The sequence below is a fragment of the Aythya marila genome (assembly GCF_965140915.1).
Source record: "Aythya marila genome assembly, chromosome: 4".
Classification (NCBI taxonomy): domain Eukaryota; kingdom Metazoa; phylum Chordata; class Aves; order Anseriformes; family Anatidae; genus Aythya; species Aythya marila.
Genome location: NC_139045.1, coordinates 4,399,618 through 4,417,350, shown reverse-complemented (window position 1 = coordinate 4,417,350; position 17,733 = coordinate 4,399,618). Strand labels below are relative to the sequence as shown.

General features: G+C 42.1%; 2 protein-coding genes across 2 annotated transcripts; both read right to left on the bottom strand.

Annotated features, from left to right (window-relative positions):
* Positions 1–70: 70 nt before the first annotated feature.
* On the bottom strand, positions 71–9,186 carry CASP6 (caspase 6). The gene is made up of 8 exons (XM_082760285.1): positions 9,015–9,186; positions 7,424–7,465; positions 6,735–6,777; positions 5,184–5,330; positions 4,684–4,760; positions 4,081–4,256; positions 2,217–2,373; positions 71–1,588 (listed from the first exon to the last, which is right to left on the bottom strand). Exons 1-8 carry the CDS (start codon positions 9,019–9,021, stop codon positions 1,350–1,352), a joined length of 888 nt encoding a protein of 295 aa, XP_082616411.1. The 5' UTR covers positions 9,022–9,186; the 3' UTR covers positions 71–1,349.
* A 1,791-nt stretch (positions 9,187–10,977) lies between these two features.
* On the bottom strand, positions 10,978–16,028 carry PLA2G12A (phospholipase A2 group XIIA). Its single transcript, XM_082759038.1, has 4 exons — positions 15,760–16,028; positions 15,020–15,096; positions 13,773–13,938; positions 10,978–12,732 (listed from the first exon to the last, which is right to left on the bottom strand). The coding sequence occupies exons 1-4, from the start codon at positions 15,965–15,967 to the stop codon at positions 12,614–12,616; spliced, it is 570 nt and encodes a 189-aa protein (XP_082615164.1). The 5' UTR covers positions 15,968–16,028; the 3' UTR covers positions 10,978–12,613.
* Positions 16,029–17,733: the final 1,705 nt, after the last annotated feature.

Sequence of the window (17,733 nt, the reverse complement as noted above, 5' to 3'; positions counted from 1 at the left end):
TTAGTCAATGTTGCTGGAAAAGTGACATAAATCAAACTCATTTACTGTAAAGTTATTTGTTTTATTGTTGTTTTTTATTGACAGGACTTATCAAAACATTCACACATACATGATTTATACAAAGCTTCAAAATAGCCCTATTAAGCCCACATATCCGTGACTCAGAACACAGTATGCAGAAGGACTTAAGTAAAGCAGAGCCAGTAAGTCAATTATTTTATACCCAGGAAAGTGGATTAGGCCACTTTGCTCAGCTCGAGCTCTCCATCATGCCCCCGAGTTGAGCACGTGTACCAATAATGTAAAAACTAATTAAAAAAAAATAATGATAATTTGCTTCCATTATGTATGGAAGTACTTGGTTATGCACAGAATTGAAATTACTGATGCTGCAGTTGCAGCAACCTGAAACATCTCATGGTGACAAACGTGCTGTCGGTTCTGTATGCAAAGGGACAGTTACAGCCGAGCTCTGGAGCTGAGGGGAGGCAGAGGCTGATCCAACACCACGGCCTGAAGTATACAGGTGCGTACACGTTGTAATTTACAGAGCTGCTAAAGATATCCAGCAGAGTTGTAAGCGACCCTGGACCCTATAAATGATTTGCTTTGAGATCTATACGAGATGAGCTTTCACCACCATGGAGTGTATTTGTACCCGAAGTTGTGGTCTCACTTCACTACTGCTTGCTTTACTCCTTGCAAAGCACCAGCAAGCTTTAATTTTAGCACAAATATAAGTGATGTGCAAGCAAAAGAAGCACTTTATTTGCATTAATAATGAGTTGCATTCAAGGAATTAAGTTCCTTTTTAGTGTTGAGAGAAAAGTGAAACAAAAAAAGTCTTAAAAAATCATCCTCGATAAATCAATAAAAACTGTAAGGCGGATACAACCGCACACAGATTTAAAAAAAGATGTCTTACAAATATATTCCCTGTAAACAGTGCTCTTTGAGCAAGAAAAGTTAACCTAACGCAGTATTTAAAAAGGTTTGGAAATAGTAAAAAATGTGCCATAATAGTAAAAATGTGCCATAATTAGAAAGCAAGCAAGCAAAAATCTTACTTTTTTCTTTAAAAGTTATCTACAGTACCAATTCCAATGAAATCTGAGCACCTTTTAATCTGTGCACCAGTCGACTTTTCCCATTTTCCCTGAGAGGCACAGAGCTGTAATACTATCTTTAAAATCACTTTAAGAATTTAGAAACGATTGCATATACCAACTATAAGGTTTGATCTCAGTGTTTTTGCAAATAATTGTATAGAATATTTGTCTCCTGATCTAAGGTAGTGTTTTCCTCACTCCTACAGCCAGTATTAAAGACTGGCATTGTTAATCAACAACCTACTTAGATTTTGGATGAAAATACAATTTTTTAGTTAACATTGAGGCAAAACAAGGAATCTGTTTTTTTCCTATAGCACTGATGTCCTTGCACACATCCACTTTGCGATGCGATACTTTCCTGTTAACCACAGTAAGAAGCTCTGTGAACTCCAAGGAAGAGCCGTGCTTCCTCAGCGCCTCACACAAATCCTGAATGTACCAGGAGCCATTTATGGTTTCACGGTGAGAAAAGTAACCTGTTGTAGAACACAAAATGATACTCGGTTTTAAGTAGCCATTAAACATTAACCCAATAAACATTACCAAGTCACTCCTTGCTATCCCATTAAGTGTAATCATTGAGATTAATAAGGGGTGTAAATCGTATCATGTCCATTACGCAATTTTTCTAGAAACTGTAGACAGGAAATGTCCTTGAGATCACTTAAGTGCTTAGCCAAGTGGAGTGTGGTTCAGGGACGGGTAGCTCATTGTCCACAGGACTGTATCTGCGAGTTGCAAGAGAGCAGATGGGACCGAGGACAAAGATCTGTGGTGGACAGGGGAAGACAGTCATACTGCAGGGAAACTAAAAAGCCACCAGCATACCACAGTCTTAGAGAAAAGGGAAATGCTTGCTGTCAGCAGACAGCTCAGCAACAAGGCTACGATGAGAACGCCTCTGCTTGGCAAATTAACGGCAATTTTGATGGTTTGGTTTTACTTTTTCCTTAACAGATGGGGCTCCTTCTCAGACAGACGTCACTTATCAGATATGCAAAACAGATGACCTGGAACTGTACTCGTTTTGGCTGCAGAATGAGGAAGTGTTCAAGCTTGTTATTGAAGTACCAGACGCACCCATGTAAAATATTAGAACTTTACCTTGTGCCACAGAATAGCACATGAGAAAGTCTGCGCCAGCAGGCAGGGTGTAGACACCAGCTGCATCCACCTCAGTCTCATTAACAATGGCTTCTTCTCTGCCGTCTACTGTATCCTGCACAATAACTGGATCGTCGTGTTTATCACCTCGACATGCCTGGTGGAGAGAGAAGGGTCATTCTGCTTTCACCTCCGTGAAGCTCACTTTTGTTACTACGATGCTTTTAAGTCGAGGGGACTCCTATTCAGTATGTTCCAAGTTAACCGTGACTGTGGATCCATAAAGACCCATTTCGATCTCTAGCAATTAAGATCTCGGTGATGAAGCCCCACTAAAAGCTCTGAGATGATCACGGAATCATTGAGATTGGATGGGGGATCTCTTGAGTTCATCTCACCCAAGCCTCTTAGCTCAAGCAGGATCAGCTAAAGCAAGTTGTCCAGGACAGGACTATACCCAGCTGGCTTCTGAGCATCTCCAAGGATGGCGGGAAGCTCTACAACCTCTCTGGGTGCCATCTTCTGCTGTTTGACCACCCCACATATTTTTATTTATTTATTTCTAAACTAAAATTTCTGCGTTCAGATGGGGTTCCATGCATTTTTTGTGCCCGCTGCCTTGTTTTGTCACTGTGCACTGCTGAAAAGAGTCTGGCTTCCTTTTCTTCCTTCCCTCCCATCAGGTATTTATACACACTGATAAGATCCCCCCAAATCTTCTCTTCTTTAGGCTGAACGATCTCAGCCTCTCCTCGTATGAGAGAGACCCTCCAGCTCCCAAACCATCCTCACAACCCTGCACTAGACTTGCTCATCTAGAGAATGGATCACCTCACCTAACCTTTTGCCTGCACAAGCATTGAATAAATGCTCTGAAGCACAGCCATCATCATACACTGTCTAGCTGTTAGTTGCAGGATTATTTTTTTTGGTGAGAAGTCAGTAAATTAACGCAGTATTATCAGTGTTGCAGAAAAAGCTATACAGGGAGAATAAGAAGGTAAGAACACCCTTAAAAGGTACAAAGCAGGTAACAGGCATTAGTTAAGAGATATCATGTAAGAGGAACGTGAAAATTTTCTTTCCTTTACAGTGATGAAGTTCTGTCCTTGCTGTTTTCTCTGTGATTTCCGAAGGTAAATGTTACACTGATTGTTCTTTTTGCTGAAAAAAGAACTCAGTTTATGAACTGAACTAAGTTGATTTGCTTTTTGATTAGTGTATTTTATAAATGTTTCCAAGTACTACTTGTAATATGAAATATGCATATAGTTTCCATCTTTGGCATCAGATTTAAAAAAAAAAAAAAAAGCTAGATGAGTCCTAATGAAAAAATTATTATCGATATAGTGATTTTTGTAGCAGCCTTGTGCTTACGTCAGCTTTCATTTGAAAAAAAGGTAATTCTTAAAATTACTCTATGAACAACTAAAGTACAGTCTGGTTCTCATTTGAGTTTGCTAGTTGTAACCTGGATAAGGACAGGCTGAAGCCCCAAGTCACTTGGTTTGACCCCATAGCTGGCTGCTGCAGACAGGAAGCTGGACCACAGGCCTCCTGAGATCCCTTCCAACTTGCACTATCCCTTGAATGAAGAAGTGAAACAGGAGATTACGAATGGGTTTTATTTGACTGCTGAACACCAGCAGTATTTCTGAGCCAATAAAGCCTTAAATTGATTCTTTAAATTCAAATTAAATTCAAATTCAATTTAAAAGAGACGCTGAGTATTGATCGTGGAATGAAAAAAAAAATAAAAAGGAAACTCTCTCTTATGTAAAGACTATTTCAGGAAAAAACGATTTGTCTATTACAAGAAGATGACACGGGTCAGTGTCAACTCCATTAAATTCAGAAACCTTACCTGAATGATAAAGATCTTCGGCTTTCCTACCAGACTCGGGCACTTGTCTCCCCTGAACATGTTTGTGATTGTCTCAATTTTGATTTGGCCATCGTATGCATAAACGTGATCATTCTCACCGTGACTCAAGTATACGCAAACAAAGCAGTCAGCATCGCTGTGGTCATCCTGAGAGGCTGAAATATCAAACAGTGTTTAGAGGACTAGAAAGTAATCTTCAGGTGTAAAAAACATGGCACATTTGTATCCTATGATTTAATCTCAGATCAATCGTTTTTCAAACGAACCCTACTTTCAGATAGTGCAATACTACAGAGATGTGAAGGTAAAATAATTACACATGGCTGAAGAGTAAGGCCACTGAAAGTAAAAAGAACATTAATAACTTCTAGCTGCAAGTTAACTTCTTCCAGCTCTTAGCAACTTTGTTGGTTCTGCCAAAGATCACTTACATTGCAATAAAAGTGTCTTCAGTCTAACACTTTATGTCCCTTTACTGTTAAGCAATTCCACTTGTGCACAACGTATTTTAAGCTAGATGAACATAATGAATGGAAGAAAAATTCTGCTACAAATAGACATAACCAATATATAGTCTCCTACCTTCACAAACTTTCTGCAGCACATCACCTGCTCTCAGGTTCTCAAAATCCCTGACTTCAAATCCAAGGTCTGTCAAGCTGTTGTTAAAACACATAAGCATTTGTAAAAAAAAAAAAAAAAAAAACTTTTCACAAATTATATGTCAGTTCCTACCAACTCAACTGCTTTCACTGCGAGAGAACGAATACTCATGTTTGCGTGTTATTTATGAAAAAAAAAGAAAGTGAACTTGATGTTGGTCTCAAACGCGTGTCCAGTGCAGGTGTAGTACCTAATGTTACTCTGAAGACCCTCTCAAGTCACAGGACTTGTGTCAGCAGTTTCTGTGACTAAGAGGAACGTCCCTTGAAGCTTTTTTTATTATGTTTTTCTTTGCTGAGGTTGCATAGGTGCTTATGTCCGCAAAATATTTTCTTCTGTTCTTAAACGTAAGATTTAGGTAACTGCTTATTTCTGAAGTTTACTTTTTTAAGCTTTGGTGGAGAAACCAAGTTTCTTACCTGCGTTTCAGATTGTTTCTGTCTGCAGAAGTCCCACGTCTTTCTGGCAGCATTAACTGCCAATAAAAGTGTTCATGATTGAAGATCAGTGCAACTCCTCTTCTTCGATGGGTCATTTTGTATTGCTCTGCAGGGTCATACGTTTGTCTGTTGCCAGGGATGGAAAATTTTCTTGATGAGTGAGTTAGTGGCTACCTGAATTCCCTTCCTGTATTCCTGCTGGCTGAGACTTTTGTAATTGACTAGAGACTTTGAGAATCCAATTTCAGAAATGCAAGCTGTGTAATATTATAGAAAGAACCTAAACCATTAGGTCTTTCTGAAAACCTTGGGCACGTTAAAAAGTTCAGTAAAAACTAGCACTGGGTAGGTTAAAGGCTCTATCAGGTAGTGTTGAACAGTTTCTCTACAATGTATTTGCATTTACAGTTTTCAGGAGGCTGTTGTGTTAGTAACACAGTAAGGCATATAAGAGAGGTTCAGATTTGGCTCCAGTTCTCCACACTATATGTTTAGCTAAACATTATTTTAGCATAGTTAGATGGTACATATGTATTTATTTGGAATTCTGTGTGAGGTTTACTTCAAGATCTAAATAAACCGAGTGCTGCATCATAAGCCATAGACTATGTAGTGTACAGTGGCTGACGAGGTGGTATACACACTGTTTGCAAGAGGAGAATGAGTTGGTATTATTTACCCTTCCAAAATGAAAGCTCAAATGATACAACTGTTCATCTAAGTGTTTAGTAATGAAGCAACAAAGCACTAAAGCTGAGAGACAGTGCTGGTACAAGCACAACCAACCTAGTTTCTAGGTAGAGGAGTTTTAAATATTAAGGCAACAAATAAATAGAGTTCGGAGCAGCGTTCGATTTTATTGTTTTATGAGCATACACAACATAGATGTCTGTGACAGCATGCTATGGACTGTACGCCTGGACCCAAAAGGTCCCTTCCAAGCTTTGGCATGGATGTATTTAGAGGGACAAAGCACACAATCTTGCTGCTTCTGTTGACAAGAGGCGGTGGTGCAGGGCAACAGAAGCTAAAGCACTTTTGGTGATAGCCCTGGCAACAGATAAGGCCAGTGATACAAGTGTACAGAATGACACTCCAGGTCATGCTGCCCTAGAACTGTGTGTAGGCAGAGCTTTAATATTTGGCATGTTACTGCTTATTTCCTGCTATGTTCAGTAGTGGTGCAATTTGTGGAAGAAGTTCAGAACACTTCCCTGCAGAAGTTACTTAAAGATCACAGTTTATTCCAATTATTCCAAAATGCTTTTGTTTCACTGCAGAGTGACCGAAGTGTTTCATTAAGTATTGCTACCTCTCCACTTTATTATGAGCACCTGGTTAATAAAAATTTTTGTAAGATCTGTGGCAGAACTTAAGAATAGTTCTGCATCTCATGTAGTTAAAACTAGGAACATATTCTATAAATGGGTAGGGTTGAATGAATAATCCATTCACACTCTTAATAAAAAGTAGGCAACTCTCAACTGACTTCAGTGGGTCATTTCTCTATCATTGCCATCATAACTTTACCTTTTATCAAGCGCATCTACTTCGGTGATGTTCTGATTTCTGTCTGTTAGAGAGATTTAGAAAAAAATCAGTAAGAGCAACAATTTTAAACTGTGCATCCAGCCATAAAGTTTAGCTGTTAGCGTGAATCAAAAGCTCATTCACACATCAGCTGAGAAGGCATGCAGTTTAACAGCTTCATTAGCATTTGTACCCCAAAATTTTGCAGGCTGCTCTTAAAATTCTGACCCCAACAGTCTGAATTTTAGGTGGTCAAGATGTGAATGTTTCATATCTAGCTATCTATCTATATAGCTATGTATTCATGTTAGGTTTTGCTTTGTTTCAGTGGTGCTGTTGATGCAGAGCTGAGTGTTCTCTTTGAGGTTGGGACGCAGCATATCAGTCACAGAAGGCAGTATAACCATACATATAGCTAACAACAGCTGAAAAGATGCAAGATTGGTACCTTTTCTTCTGCCAAGCTATATAGATATATGGATCTCCAGTAGAAGAATGCAAATAAAGGTAACGCTGTGGAAACAACAGGGACCATGCACATGTTGGGAGGCTGTAAAACTGAAGACCTGCAGATGTTTAGGCCAAAATATTTAATCCTTTTGCTTAAACATCTCTGTAGGCTATAAAATCACAGCTCCTCCTACTACCACTGGAGACTAACTACCCCATTATGAAAGCTATATACTAACCTGTGGTGGTTAATGTAGATCTGCTATCCAACTGAACATGGCCTGCAATTAAAACAGAAAAAAGACATGGTCACACACACACGTGCATATATTACAAACTATTTTGTATACATGATACTAGTTGTTTTTTTTTCCTGTTTTTTTTTTGCATCTGACTAAAGTTTTTTGCAAAGTGAACTAACATATGTATGCACTGATAGAGAAGAAAAGTTCATAAAGACATTAGAAAAAACTTGCAGAAATCTAGAACTGACTTTGGAAAGCCCCTATGTTGAACTCCACAGCAAAGGAGACTGGGGCACAGCTCAACGCGAGTCAGCATTACTATTTACTTTAAGCATTGCTATTTACATATAAACTTCCCCTTTGTAAATATTGATTATGCTTGCAAGTGTTGGGTTTTAGAAATATCACCAGTGACCCAATGCAGAAGGAGCTATTTCAGTTTGCTTGAAACAACACCTAGGTCAGATTAACGATAGAAATACTGAGTAATGAGTATAGATAAAGTGTAGCAACAGTACCTGTGCCTGTGGTTTTGTTTATAATATGAGCCAGAGAGCTGTATGTTTAAATTGACGTCATATTTTTGCTTGTGTATCTGAGATCTGTCTGAAGCTTTTGCCTCAACTTAAATGGGGGGGGGAGCTAAAAACCCTAACAGACCTTAAAAATGTTAGTCAAACTTTTAGACAAAAAATGCTGAGATACAGATATAAAAAGACCACAGAATGCCTGGGCCAAAGGAAATGCAAGAAGGATGTTTGACTTGTTCTTTTAGTTCCGTTTAGTCGGTTAGCCTTGAGCTTCTTACTGCTGCTGCCACTCTGCAGCTTCACTCAAGTAAATACTACTTAAATACATATACATATGAAAAACTTTCTGCTTGTCTCACGCAGGCTCATTCTAAAAACTGTTTGTTCTCAATGGGTCTACTCATTTTAAATCTTGTGGACTGTTTCAGGGGAATCCAAAACCAGGTGGGCACTGAATTCACCCTGGGACCTGACAGCACGTTTTCCTGGCTACATTTTAATCTCATAACATTTCAAAGAGACACTTGGAAAGGCACAAAGACTCTACAGCACGCCTGATGGCATCTTGGGGAACACAACACACACTGAAAATGCAACCAAGGAAGAACCAGCATGTTGTACCCCAAGGGGAGCTTTGCCTCCTGCTACCAAAAGGAGAATGCCAATGGCTGCAAATTTAAAACATCCAGTGCAAGGTTTTATTATGTGCAGCAAAACGATAGTGCCTTTGTTTAAAGCCTAGAAAGTGTGGAGTATTCCCAAAGAGGGGGGCCCCCAGAGGAGCACCCTTCACCCTGAGGGGCGCAGCCCCCTCCTGCTGCCTGTCCCCCCGCACCCGCCCCGGCCCTTCAGGTGCCCGGCTTCAGCCGCAGGGCTCAGCACCCAAGCCCGAGCAGTGCGGGCAGGAGCCTTTCAAGACAAGCCTCGTCTCACCGAAACCGAGAGCTCCCCTCCATGAGGCTCGAGCCCCTGTCCCGGCTCACCCCGGTCCACCCCCCCAGAGAAGCCGCTTTAGGGCCCCGGGGCGGGCGGGCGCCATTCCGCCTCCTACCTACCCGACATGGCGGCCGCCTCCGAAGGACGCGGGAGGGGGGGGAGAAGGAAGGAGAAGCCTTCAGCCTGCCCCCGGAGCCCCGAGGATGAACGGGAGGAATGGCTTCCTCGGGATGGAGCCCGGAATCTGCTGAGACGTCCCCTTCGGCGCCGGGGAGGCTCTCAGGACCGTGCGAGGGGTCCCCCTAAAGGCGCGGGCTGCTTCCTTCGCCTTGAGGCGCCCGACATGCGCCCTCCTCGGGGCGCCCCGGGCGTGAGGGGAGCCCTGAGGGGTTAGGTTGGAGTTGGGTTTGTAACCCCGGATTGTTGGTGCAGCAAATCGCCCTGGGTCGTGGCTGAGGAGAGAGCCAAGGGGCTGACAAAGCCTGCCTGGGTACCTCCACAAACGCCCATCTTGTCAGCCCCTTCCTTCTGGGCACCCATCACCGGGTGGTGACAGAGCCGGGATGGTCTGGGGACTAAACCAGCCTTCTGTAGCAGAGTTTAGGAGATTTGTAATGCTGTGGGTCTGAATTCACTGACCCTAGGGTATTCTTAGGCTTCTGGAGATCAGCGCTGCTACAGGCACCGAAGGAGGTAGGTGTAAGTGTGAACAAGCTCCTAGAGATCCATGCTGCTACAGGAGGTAAATTCAAAGGGGGATTTGGGGTATCTTTACCTTGTCGGGCTTGTTTTACACGGGTTTGTTCCGTGAATAACATGGTTTAGACGAGGTGTCTCCCTTTTGATGGAGCTAGGGGTGTTTTTAACTGCCTTTGCTTATTTTTCCCTTGTTTGGACTTGGCATCCTCAAGCTGCTGTAGTCAGCTAAATCAAGATAAAATTGTTTAAAATGGTTTTGAGTGTATTTCTGTCAAAACAGGATGCTATTTTATAACATCTTTCTTACACTGTGAAACATTTAGTCTCTTAGCAAGCAGATTCATTTCTTTTTCAAACTGCAGCCCCCAGACCCCTCAGCTCCCAGCAGAGCTGCCCCTAAGCCCCCAGCTGCAGTAACTGTGTATGAAGGAGCAAACAGAGAGCCTAAATTTTGGGCTCTGAAACAGTTCTGTTCAGCAGTTTGCATTCACGTCAGCCATATTCCTTAGCCCTGCAGTTAGCTTAGATCTCAAGAAGCCCATTTTAAGTAAACATTTTTTTTTTTCACTTTGTTTTGCTAGTGGCTAAGATCATACTCAGTCAGCCATTGCGTTCAGCTGAGTCACCAGTAATTTGAGCACACATAGGAAGACGGAGGTAATGTTTGACTCTGGCGTGCATCTCCAGCTTATTTTAATATGTTTTTGTTATACCTGCACGTACATGTTTAGAAAGTCTTGGATTGTTGCAGTAGCTCCACTCTAAGTGGGTATTTTTTATTTATTTATTTATTCAGAAAGCATTGTGGAGGTATCAAAACTGCAGATTGAAGAAGGTTGTTAGATTTTGGACGTGCTAGTCCTGCTCAAGTCATCCAGACAGGCAAAAGAGCCTGAGGGACGTATTAAAACCTGTAAAAAATAAAAAAAATAAATCACAGAGACATTTAAAAATAGTGCTATTGCCTACATGAAAGCACACAGTAACAAGCCAAATGACAAAACTGCAATATATATATATTTAAGTTGTTAAATCACATGAGGGTGATATCTAGGTTTCCCTTTGGTATTGTAACCTGTAATATGTTTCATATAATTCACAGGAAACTATAACCAAGGATTTCTGCTACAGGCAAAACTTAGGCAAAGACTCCCTCAAATATAAATGCTTCCTTTGGTTTATTATCAGAACTATTAACACGTCATGTTATCTAGCCATGTAAAGGCTCTTTTTAGTATTATAAATAGTTTGAGGGAAACTATGAAATGCTTTCATGGTATTTTTGCAGGTTAATACAGAAGGGAACAAAGCCCAGCACTTTCCAACAGTTTTTTCTTCTATGTTCATAGAAGCACATAGTTGAAGCTCACTTTTACCTGGCTTACCTAGTTGAACTATGATATTATTCTGCACTCACTGTGATAATGCATCATAGTTTTAATTTTAAGCAATGAGAGTAATTCAGACTCATTTCAATTCCATGACAGAATAAATTTCACCAAATTTGGAGGAACCACGAGTTCTTCAAACACAGCTTTGTAAAACTTGGCAGTAGCATGTCTCTTGCAGCATTACGTAGTAGTCACAAACACAAAAGCATGGCCAAAGAACTTGAACTTTATTCTGAGGCACTTATATTGCATCACGTACAGTAAGCTCTAGTGAAATACAAAAAAAAAAAAAAAAAAGCAAAAACATATAAAAGCACTTCCAGAAAGAAATCACAATCCACGAGTCAGGTAAATTTTAGGCTTTCTACACAGTCTCTGTTCCCTGTTCACCGATGCAGTATCATGATTTTCAGTCATCTTCAGTGGATTTCTAAGGCAAAACAGAGCAGGAGGACGGGATCCAATGCAGAAGTTAACGGAGGTCTGACAACTGGAGATTAGCAACAAAAGATCAGGACGGAGGACAAATCCCAAATACAGACATCTGATGATTTCAGCTAGAGATGTCACAGAAGAAATTGATGACAGAAATAAAGGCTCAGATGTTTGTCAGCCTCACAGAGGTCATGGGAATACACGACAGAAATACAAGCTCAAATTTCTGCCAGTGTCACAGCAGGCATTTTAAATAAAAAGGTTTGTTGGACATGCTGACCCTATCCATGGAACCTTCTTCTAGTTTTCAATCAGAACTGACTAAATGAAAGCAAAGATGAACACAGTAACCAAGTGGTGCCACAAAACAAATAAAAATCAACCTCTTTGAACAATATATCCTTTCTATGAATATAATACACAACACATTTTATTTGGAAAATAAACACTTGAATCATTTTTAAAATTATGTAACATTACAAATACATTCCAGCAGGTTCTCAAATCAGAAGTATATCCTTAGGTCGCAAACTGTTCGTTTTAGCAGTCAAGCCTTAGAAGGATCAACTTATTTGATCTGAAAAGTGCTGCAAAAGTAAGTTTGATACAGAATCAGGTAGAAATATATAGTGCAGATATATACCCTTGCTTAGGGCGCTTTTTTTTTGTTGTTTTAAAACAAACCCACAGGACAGAACACATCCGAAAGAACTGAAGGCAGTTGTACCAAAAGCATGGAAGTGTTGGCTATGCAAGATGCCATATTAACTCACACAAAACACTTTTTCCTGATAGATCTTATCAGAAGCATCAACTACGAGGAAACCTAGCATTTGACCTACATTAAAAATCACCTGAGAATTCAACTCTTCTGTGCCTCTGATTTACTCACTGTGCATTTTTATTTTAATTTAAAATAGCACTGATGTTTTACAATAGCATACCCTCGGTGTACGTCCACCAAAGGAATCGAATTTCAGTTTCCACACTTCTAGTGTAAAGGGAAAGATAACGAAGACTTGATAACTTTTTTTTTAAACATGAGGAAGAATATCACAGTAACTTTCAAACCAGTATATTCACATCAGCATTTAATGTATTACTTGCTGGAAAGTGTAAAGCTTTAGCCAAAGTCTTGCTTCATTCCAGCTGAGTCTTTTACTTCATTCTGAACCATAAGATGTCCGTGTCTTTCAGAGATCTGTCTTATCCTCATACCGACACATACAGGCAGCTCTCTGGCTGTCCAGGTATGGCTTACATCCTAAATGTATAACTGCATCAAACAACAGCTGGACAGTTGATTCACAAGCTGTAAACAAAGAGAAGTTCAGTGAGAAGCACTCTTTAGATGGAATATGAAACAACTAGACATGACTCTGCTTTTTAAAATCCTTCTCAGTTTACCAATCTGCTCTGGGCATAGCAAACAGTGTCAAAGACTGAACCAATACAGAATCATTAACACTGTGAATGAAGATTTTACTTATGCCAATGAAAACAAGCAAGAAAGTTCATGGAATATGGTATGTTATCAGTGTTAGAAACATCACTTAGATCTGGCAAGATAAAAGAACTGTTTTATCCTTCGCTTTTTGCATCCCAATTTATGCAAAGGTTGCTACCTTTAACAGCAACTCAACAGAACCGAGCAAACATTCGTCAGTTTTGACACAAAGCACTAACATGACAACTTCTTTGCAGTTGTGTCGATCTGAGAAGTTCAAACAGCAGCTTGTTCTAAAAACTGATTGCTCTCAGTGGGACTACTTACTGTAAAAGTGCCATTGTCCACGTTAAGTGTGGTTATGTCATACACTGATCAGATGCAGGCCAACAAGCAGAAGGAATCCAATCACAGGATTATGGGCTGTTCAGGAAAAACCTAAGATGTATGCACTAAGGGACAGCATTAACTGCTTCCGCTATAACAATATATTATTCTAGTATCTTATTTCATAAAAGGAGACAATTCAGTATTGTCCCACTGTTTACTAGCAATGACGTGTAGTAGACGTTTAGAACTCAGCCAGCAAAACAGTGAATATTGAGCTACACCACAGCAAATGCAACAATTACAGTTATACTTGTGTTTTGATCAGGTTGTATTCATAGCTAGCTACTCCTACACGGGAATCATTATTTTTTCTCCATTTTCCCCTGATCATTTTCCTATGCTGTGTCATTGCTCAGCTGTACGAGTGTCTGGGCTGCATGACAGAGGGGCCGAACAAGGCATCTTTCAGCAATAGCTTCAGCTTAAGAAAACGTGGCGTTGCTGTGCTGCACAAAGAGTCTTTGCCAAACAAGCTCAGCTAAAGTCGGAAAAACAAAGGCATTTTTCAGGCTTACCCTGCACGCTCTCTGATATTCCAAGTGTTTTCTGCACATCTCTGCAAATTTTGGAGAGGCAGGACTGAAATTCCTCATCACAGTCATTTTTTTTATTGCCACAAGTATCGTAACATCTGTCGTGGTGGTTGCAGCACTTTGTCATCGAAGGGATCCCAATGTCAAACTGTGAAGAAAATCACATTGGTGTTACGATTAAGGTTGGAATCTTGAGATATTACATAAGAAAGATGTGGGCTGTGAATATGATAGAATACGAAAGTTAGAAATTAAGAACTAATGCAACCTATCCAGCTGTCATTCAGTTATCTCTGTAGTTTGTTGTTCACCACGAGTAAGCTGTGCTGGCTTGACCCCGGCCAGCAGCCAAACACTTACACAGCTGCCTGCTTAACCCCTGCCCCCTCGCAGGACAGGGGAGAGAATAGGAAATGCAGAGGCAAGACAACACATAGTTCTAGATAACAGTTTAATAGGTGACCAAAAGAGGGGGAAAAAAAAAACAAAGCAGGCTGATGCCTAGCCTGTCCCTGAGCAACAGCCACCTTGGAAGGTAATTCCTTCCTCTTGCTCCCTTCTTTTTTCACTACGCTAGTTTTCCTGCTGAACACGATGCCGTACGGTACAGAATATCCCTTCTGAGTCAGCTGTCCCGGCTGTGTCCCCTCCCAGCTTCCTGCCCAGCTGGGCAGAGAGGGGAAAAAAGAGAAAGCTGTAATGCTGTGCAAGCATTGCTCAGCAAGAGACAGAACCAGTGGCCTGTTACCTATCGATGCTGTTGTAGCCCCACAACCCAAACACTGTGTGATGCAGGCTGCTGTGAAGGAAGTTAACTCCATCCCAGTCAGACCCAGTACAACCCAGATTTTCTTTAAAGGAAAATGGATTAGCATTGGTAAGGTGGGAGCCAAAACCTCCACTCTCACAGGGCTACTGTTCAGTTGTTCAGTGCCTTCAGGACTGTGAGAATGAAACGTTATTGGTTAAAAAATGAGAAGTTAATCATCATCACTATTTTATCCCTATAATATTTATGATGTTGATGAACATATTTACGTTTTGTTCATTTATAATCCTACTATTTCCCACGTGCTGTTACCAAAGCACGTGCTGGAGCTGATAAAGGCAGGGATGCAGTACATGGCTGATGGCTCACCCTTGGGATATGGGAGGAAGAAAACACCCGCAACATGGAAAGTCCACGTGTGAAAATCCACACGCACAAAGAAACCCCAAAATGGACTCACCTGAACCCCAAACAGAGGGGATCCACAGCCATTTGGTGGCGAAGGTTTATACCCGTAGCGAGGAAAGGGCTTTGATCCTGCAAAAGGTGATTTATAATGCCTCAAATATGTTTTTTCCACAGAATTTTAGTGCCGTCAAAACTCACCACGGCCATCTGCTGGGCTTGAGACGGCTGCATTTTTGGCATAAGTATGTATTCAAGCACCAGAATATCACCAAGTCTTCCCAAATTGCAGTTTGGGAGCACTGAGCACTTTGTCAGCAAGAGGGGAGAAGGCACCTGAGCAAATATTCGCTTTAGTTTCCATGTTAAAACAAAAATAATTTTGAGTCACCACAGTCGATGCATGACCTGTGTGCGATGTACGGGATTATATTTAAAAGGAAGGGCTCTCTGAAGCATTAATGAGCTTTAAGGTGCTCCACGCTTTGTACACAGCCAGCACCGCCGATCCTAAGGGTTAAACGACAACCAGGGACCCAAACGGACCCAACAACCCTCAGCGCCCGGGCGTCTGCACCCCCACAGCCCGCTGAAGCCCCGTCCCCCCGGAAAGGGCGCAGCCCTGGCGTCCCGACCCAATCCGGATCGCAATCCGGATCCCAATCCGGAGCCGGGAGGCGACCCTTCACCTCCTTTCGCTGCCTCGCACCAACGAGGGAGGCGAGGGCACGGCCGCGGCGCGGCGCTCCCAGTCAGCGCCCAGGGGCGGCCATGTCCCCCCCGCGCCCCCCTCACCGTCGCTGCACTTGTAGTGGCACAGCCCGTCCTCGCCGCCCAGCAGCTCCAGGGCGGCGTTGAGGTACACGTCGATCTTGTGCACCCCGTTGCGGATCGTCTTCAGCGTCAGCCGCCAGTCGGGGGTCCGCGGAGCCTCCTGGCTCGCACCCGGCCAGGCGCAAGCCAGCAGCAGCGGCAGCAGCAGCAGCAGCGGGGCGCCGGCCATGCCCGGGGCCGGCCGCTCGCCTCCAGCCCCCGCCGCCCGCCCGCCGCCATCGGCTCGCCGGGCGCCGCCCCGAGCCCGCCTCTGGGGAGGCGCTGCCAAGGCTGAGGCGGCGACACCAAACCTGAAGGGACACCTCCAAACCTGAAGGGACGCCCCCAAATCTGAGGGGACGCCCCCAAACCTGAAGGGACGGCTCAAAACCTGAGGGGATGCCCCAAAAGCTGAGGGGGTGGCGGGGTAGGGGTGACCGTGCCTCAGCGCTGAGCGTTGGGGCTGTGGCGCAGAAAAGCGACCCAAATGAGGCCGCTATATTTATATATCTCTATTTCAATCCTACGTGCTCCTCAGAGGGGGTGAAGTGGAGCCGTGTGGGAGCTGGTTTAGTTTTTGTAGGGAAATCTTTGTTTTAAGGTGGCGTGGGATTGGCCCCGAGTGTGCCAGCAGCAGGATCTCGGGAGAAAAGTAACTGTGGTGAAAAACGGGAGGTGGAGGGAAAGCACTCCAGATAGAGCGGGGAGATACACGGTAAATACTGTTTTTTCTTTGCAACCTCTTTGGATTTAGTATTAACCAGAGGTAACTGAAGAAAGAGGTGGAAAAAGTTGAAGTATGCTAAGTCAAACAAAAGAGGGAGCTCTTCCTACACCTGTCCTGCAAACAGCCTTTCCCTGTGATTACTTCATAAAGACCGTGGTTCAGCAAAGTATTTACAAGGAAGGAATATGCTTAAATGCTTTCCTAAATAGGAAGCTTTGTTAGGGGCAGATAAGAGAAGTAATTCATACCCTTAACTTCAGCTGTTGGTGACTGACAGGGTCCTTACTTGATAAATTCATGCTGATTTTTTCTACGAGACAGTGGAAGATAAAGAAAAGTCAGGGAAAACGTAAAACTTCTGTCTGAAGCAGACAGCAGTGAATTATTAAAAAGCATAACCATCACCAGCAAAAAATGCGATAAAACACACAAAAAGCACCTCCCTCCCCCCATCAACAGCTTGTGTGAACAAATGCTATTGATTCAATGGGATAATTCGTTGAGAGAGATAAAGTAAAAGAGGTATTAAAACTCCTGTAAATTAGAATCCAGTGAAACATGTTACAAAACTCGTTACAGGACTGAGATGGTCCTGAAGTCATTTAACAGTTCTGTGTTGAAACTACCAATCCAAAAAACAAATTCTGGCCCTTTTAAGAGCACAGTGCTAGTGTCTCTTTTGGTTGACTCGCAGCCTTGCCTACCTTCTGCATAATTCTTTTTGTGGATAACCTGTGCTGAATGTCTCAGCTTCCGTGTCAGTTCATGCAGTGGCACAATTCCCCCTGGCTGCATCATACAGGATCTGGCCCTTGTAAGGATGTGGTTTGGTGTTTTTGTTTGTTTGTTTTTCACATTATTGTTTCATGCTTCTGTATATTGCTGTAGGAAACTTGTGCTAATCTGAGAAACTTTTTTTTTTTTTTTTTTTTTCTGGCTTTGAGTATTCATTTTAAGCTAAGGTCTGTAACTTGTTTGTGTAGAATTAAATCTATATGTGTAATGTACAGACTTTTTATGTATTTATATTTATTGTTTTATAAATATGTACGCAAGAAAACCCTATATGATGTCAAGAGTTTGTCAGATGTTGGAAATACACATACACAGGCAACCTAAGACAGTAAAGACACTTTTTATTTAGTTTATGAAGTCTTGAATTTCCTCTGTTCTTTGTGATCGGCTGTGGTTAAATTAATACAAAAATTGCCCTAAGCTAGATGATCAGA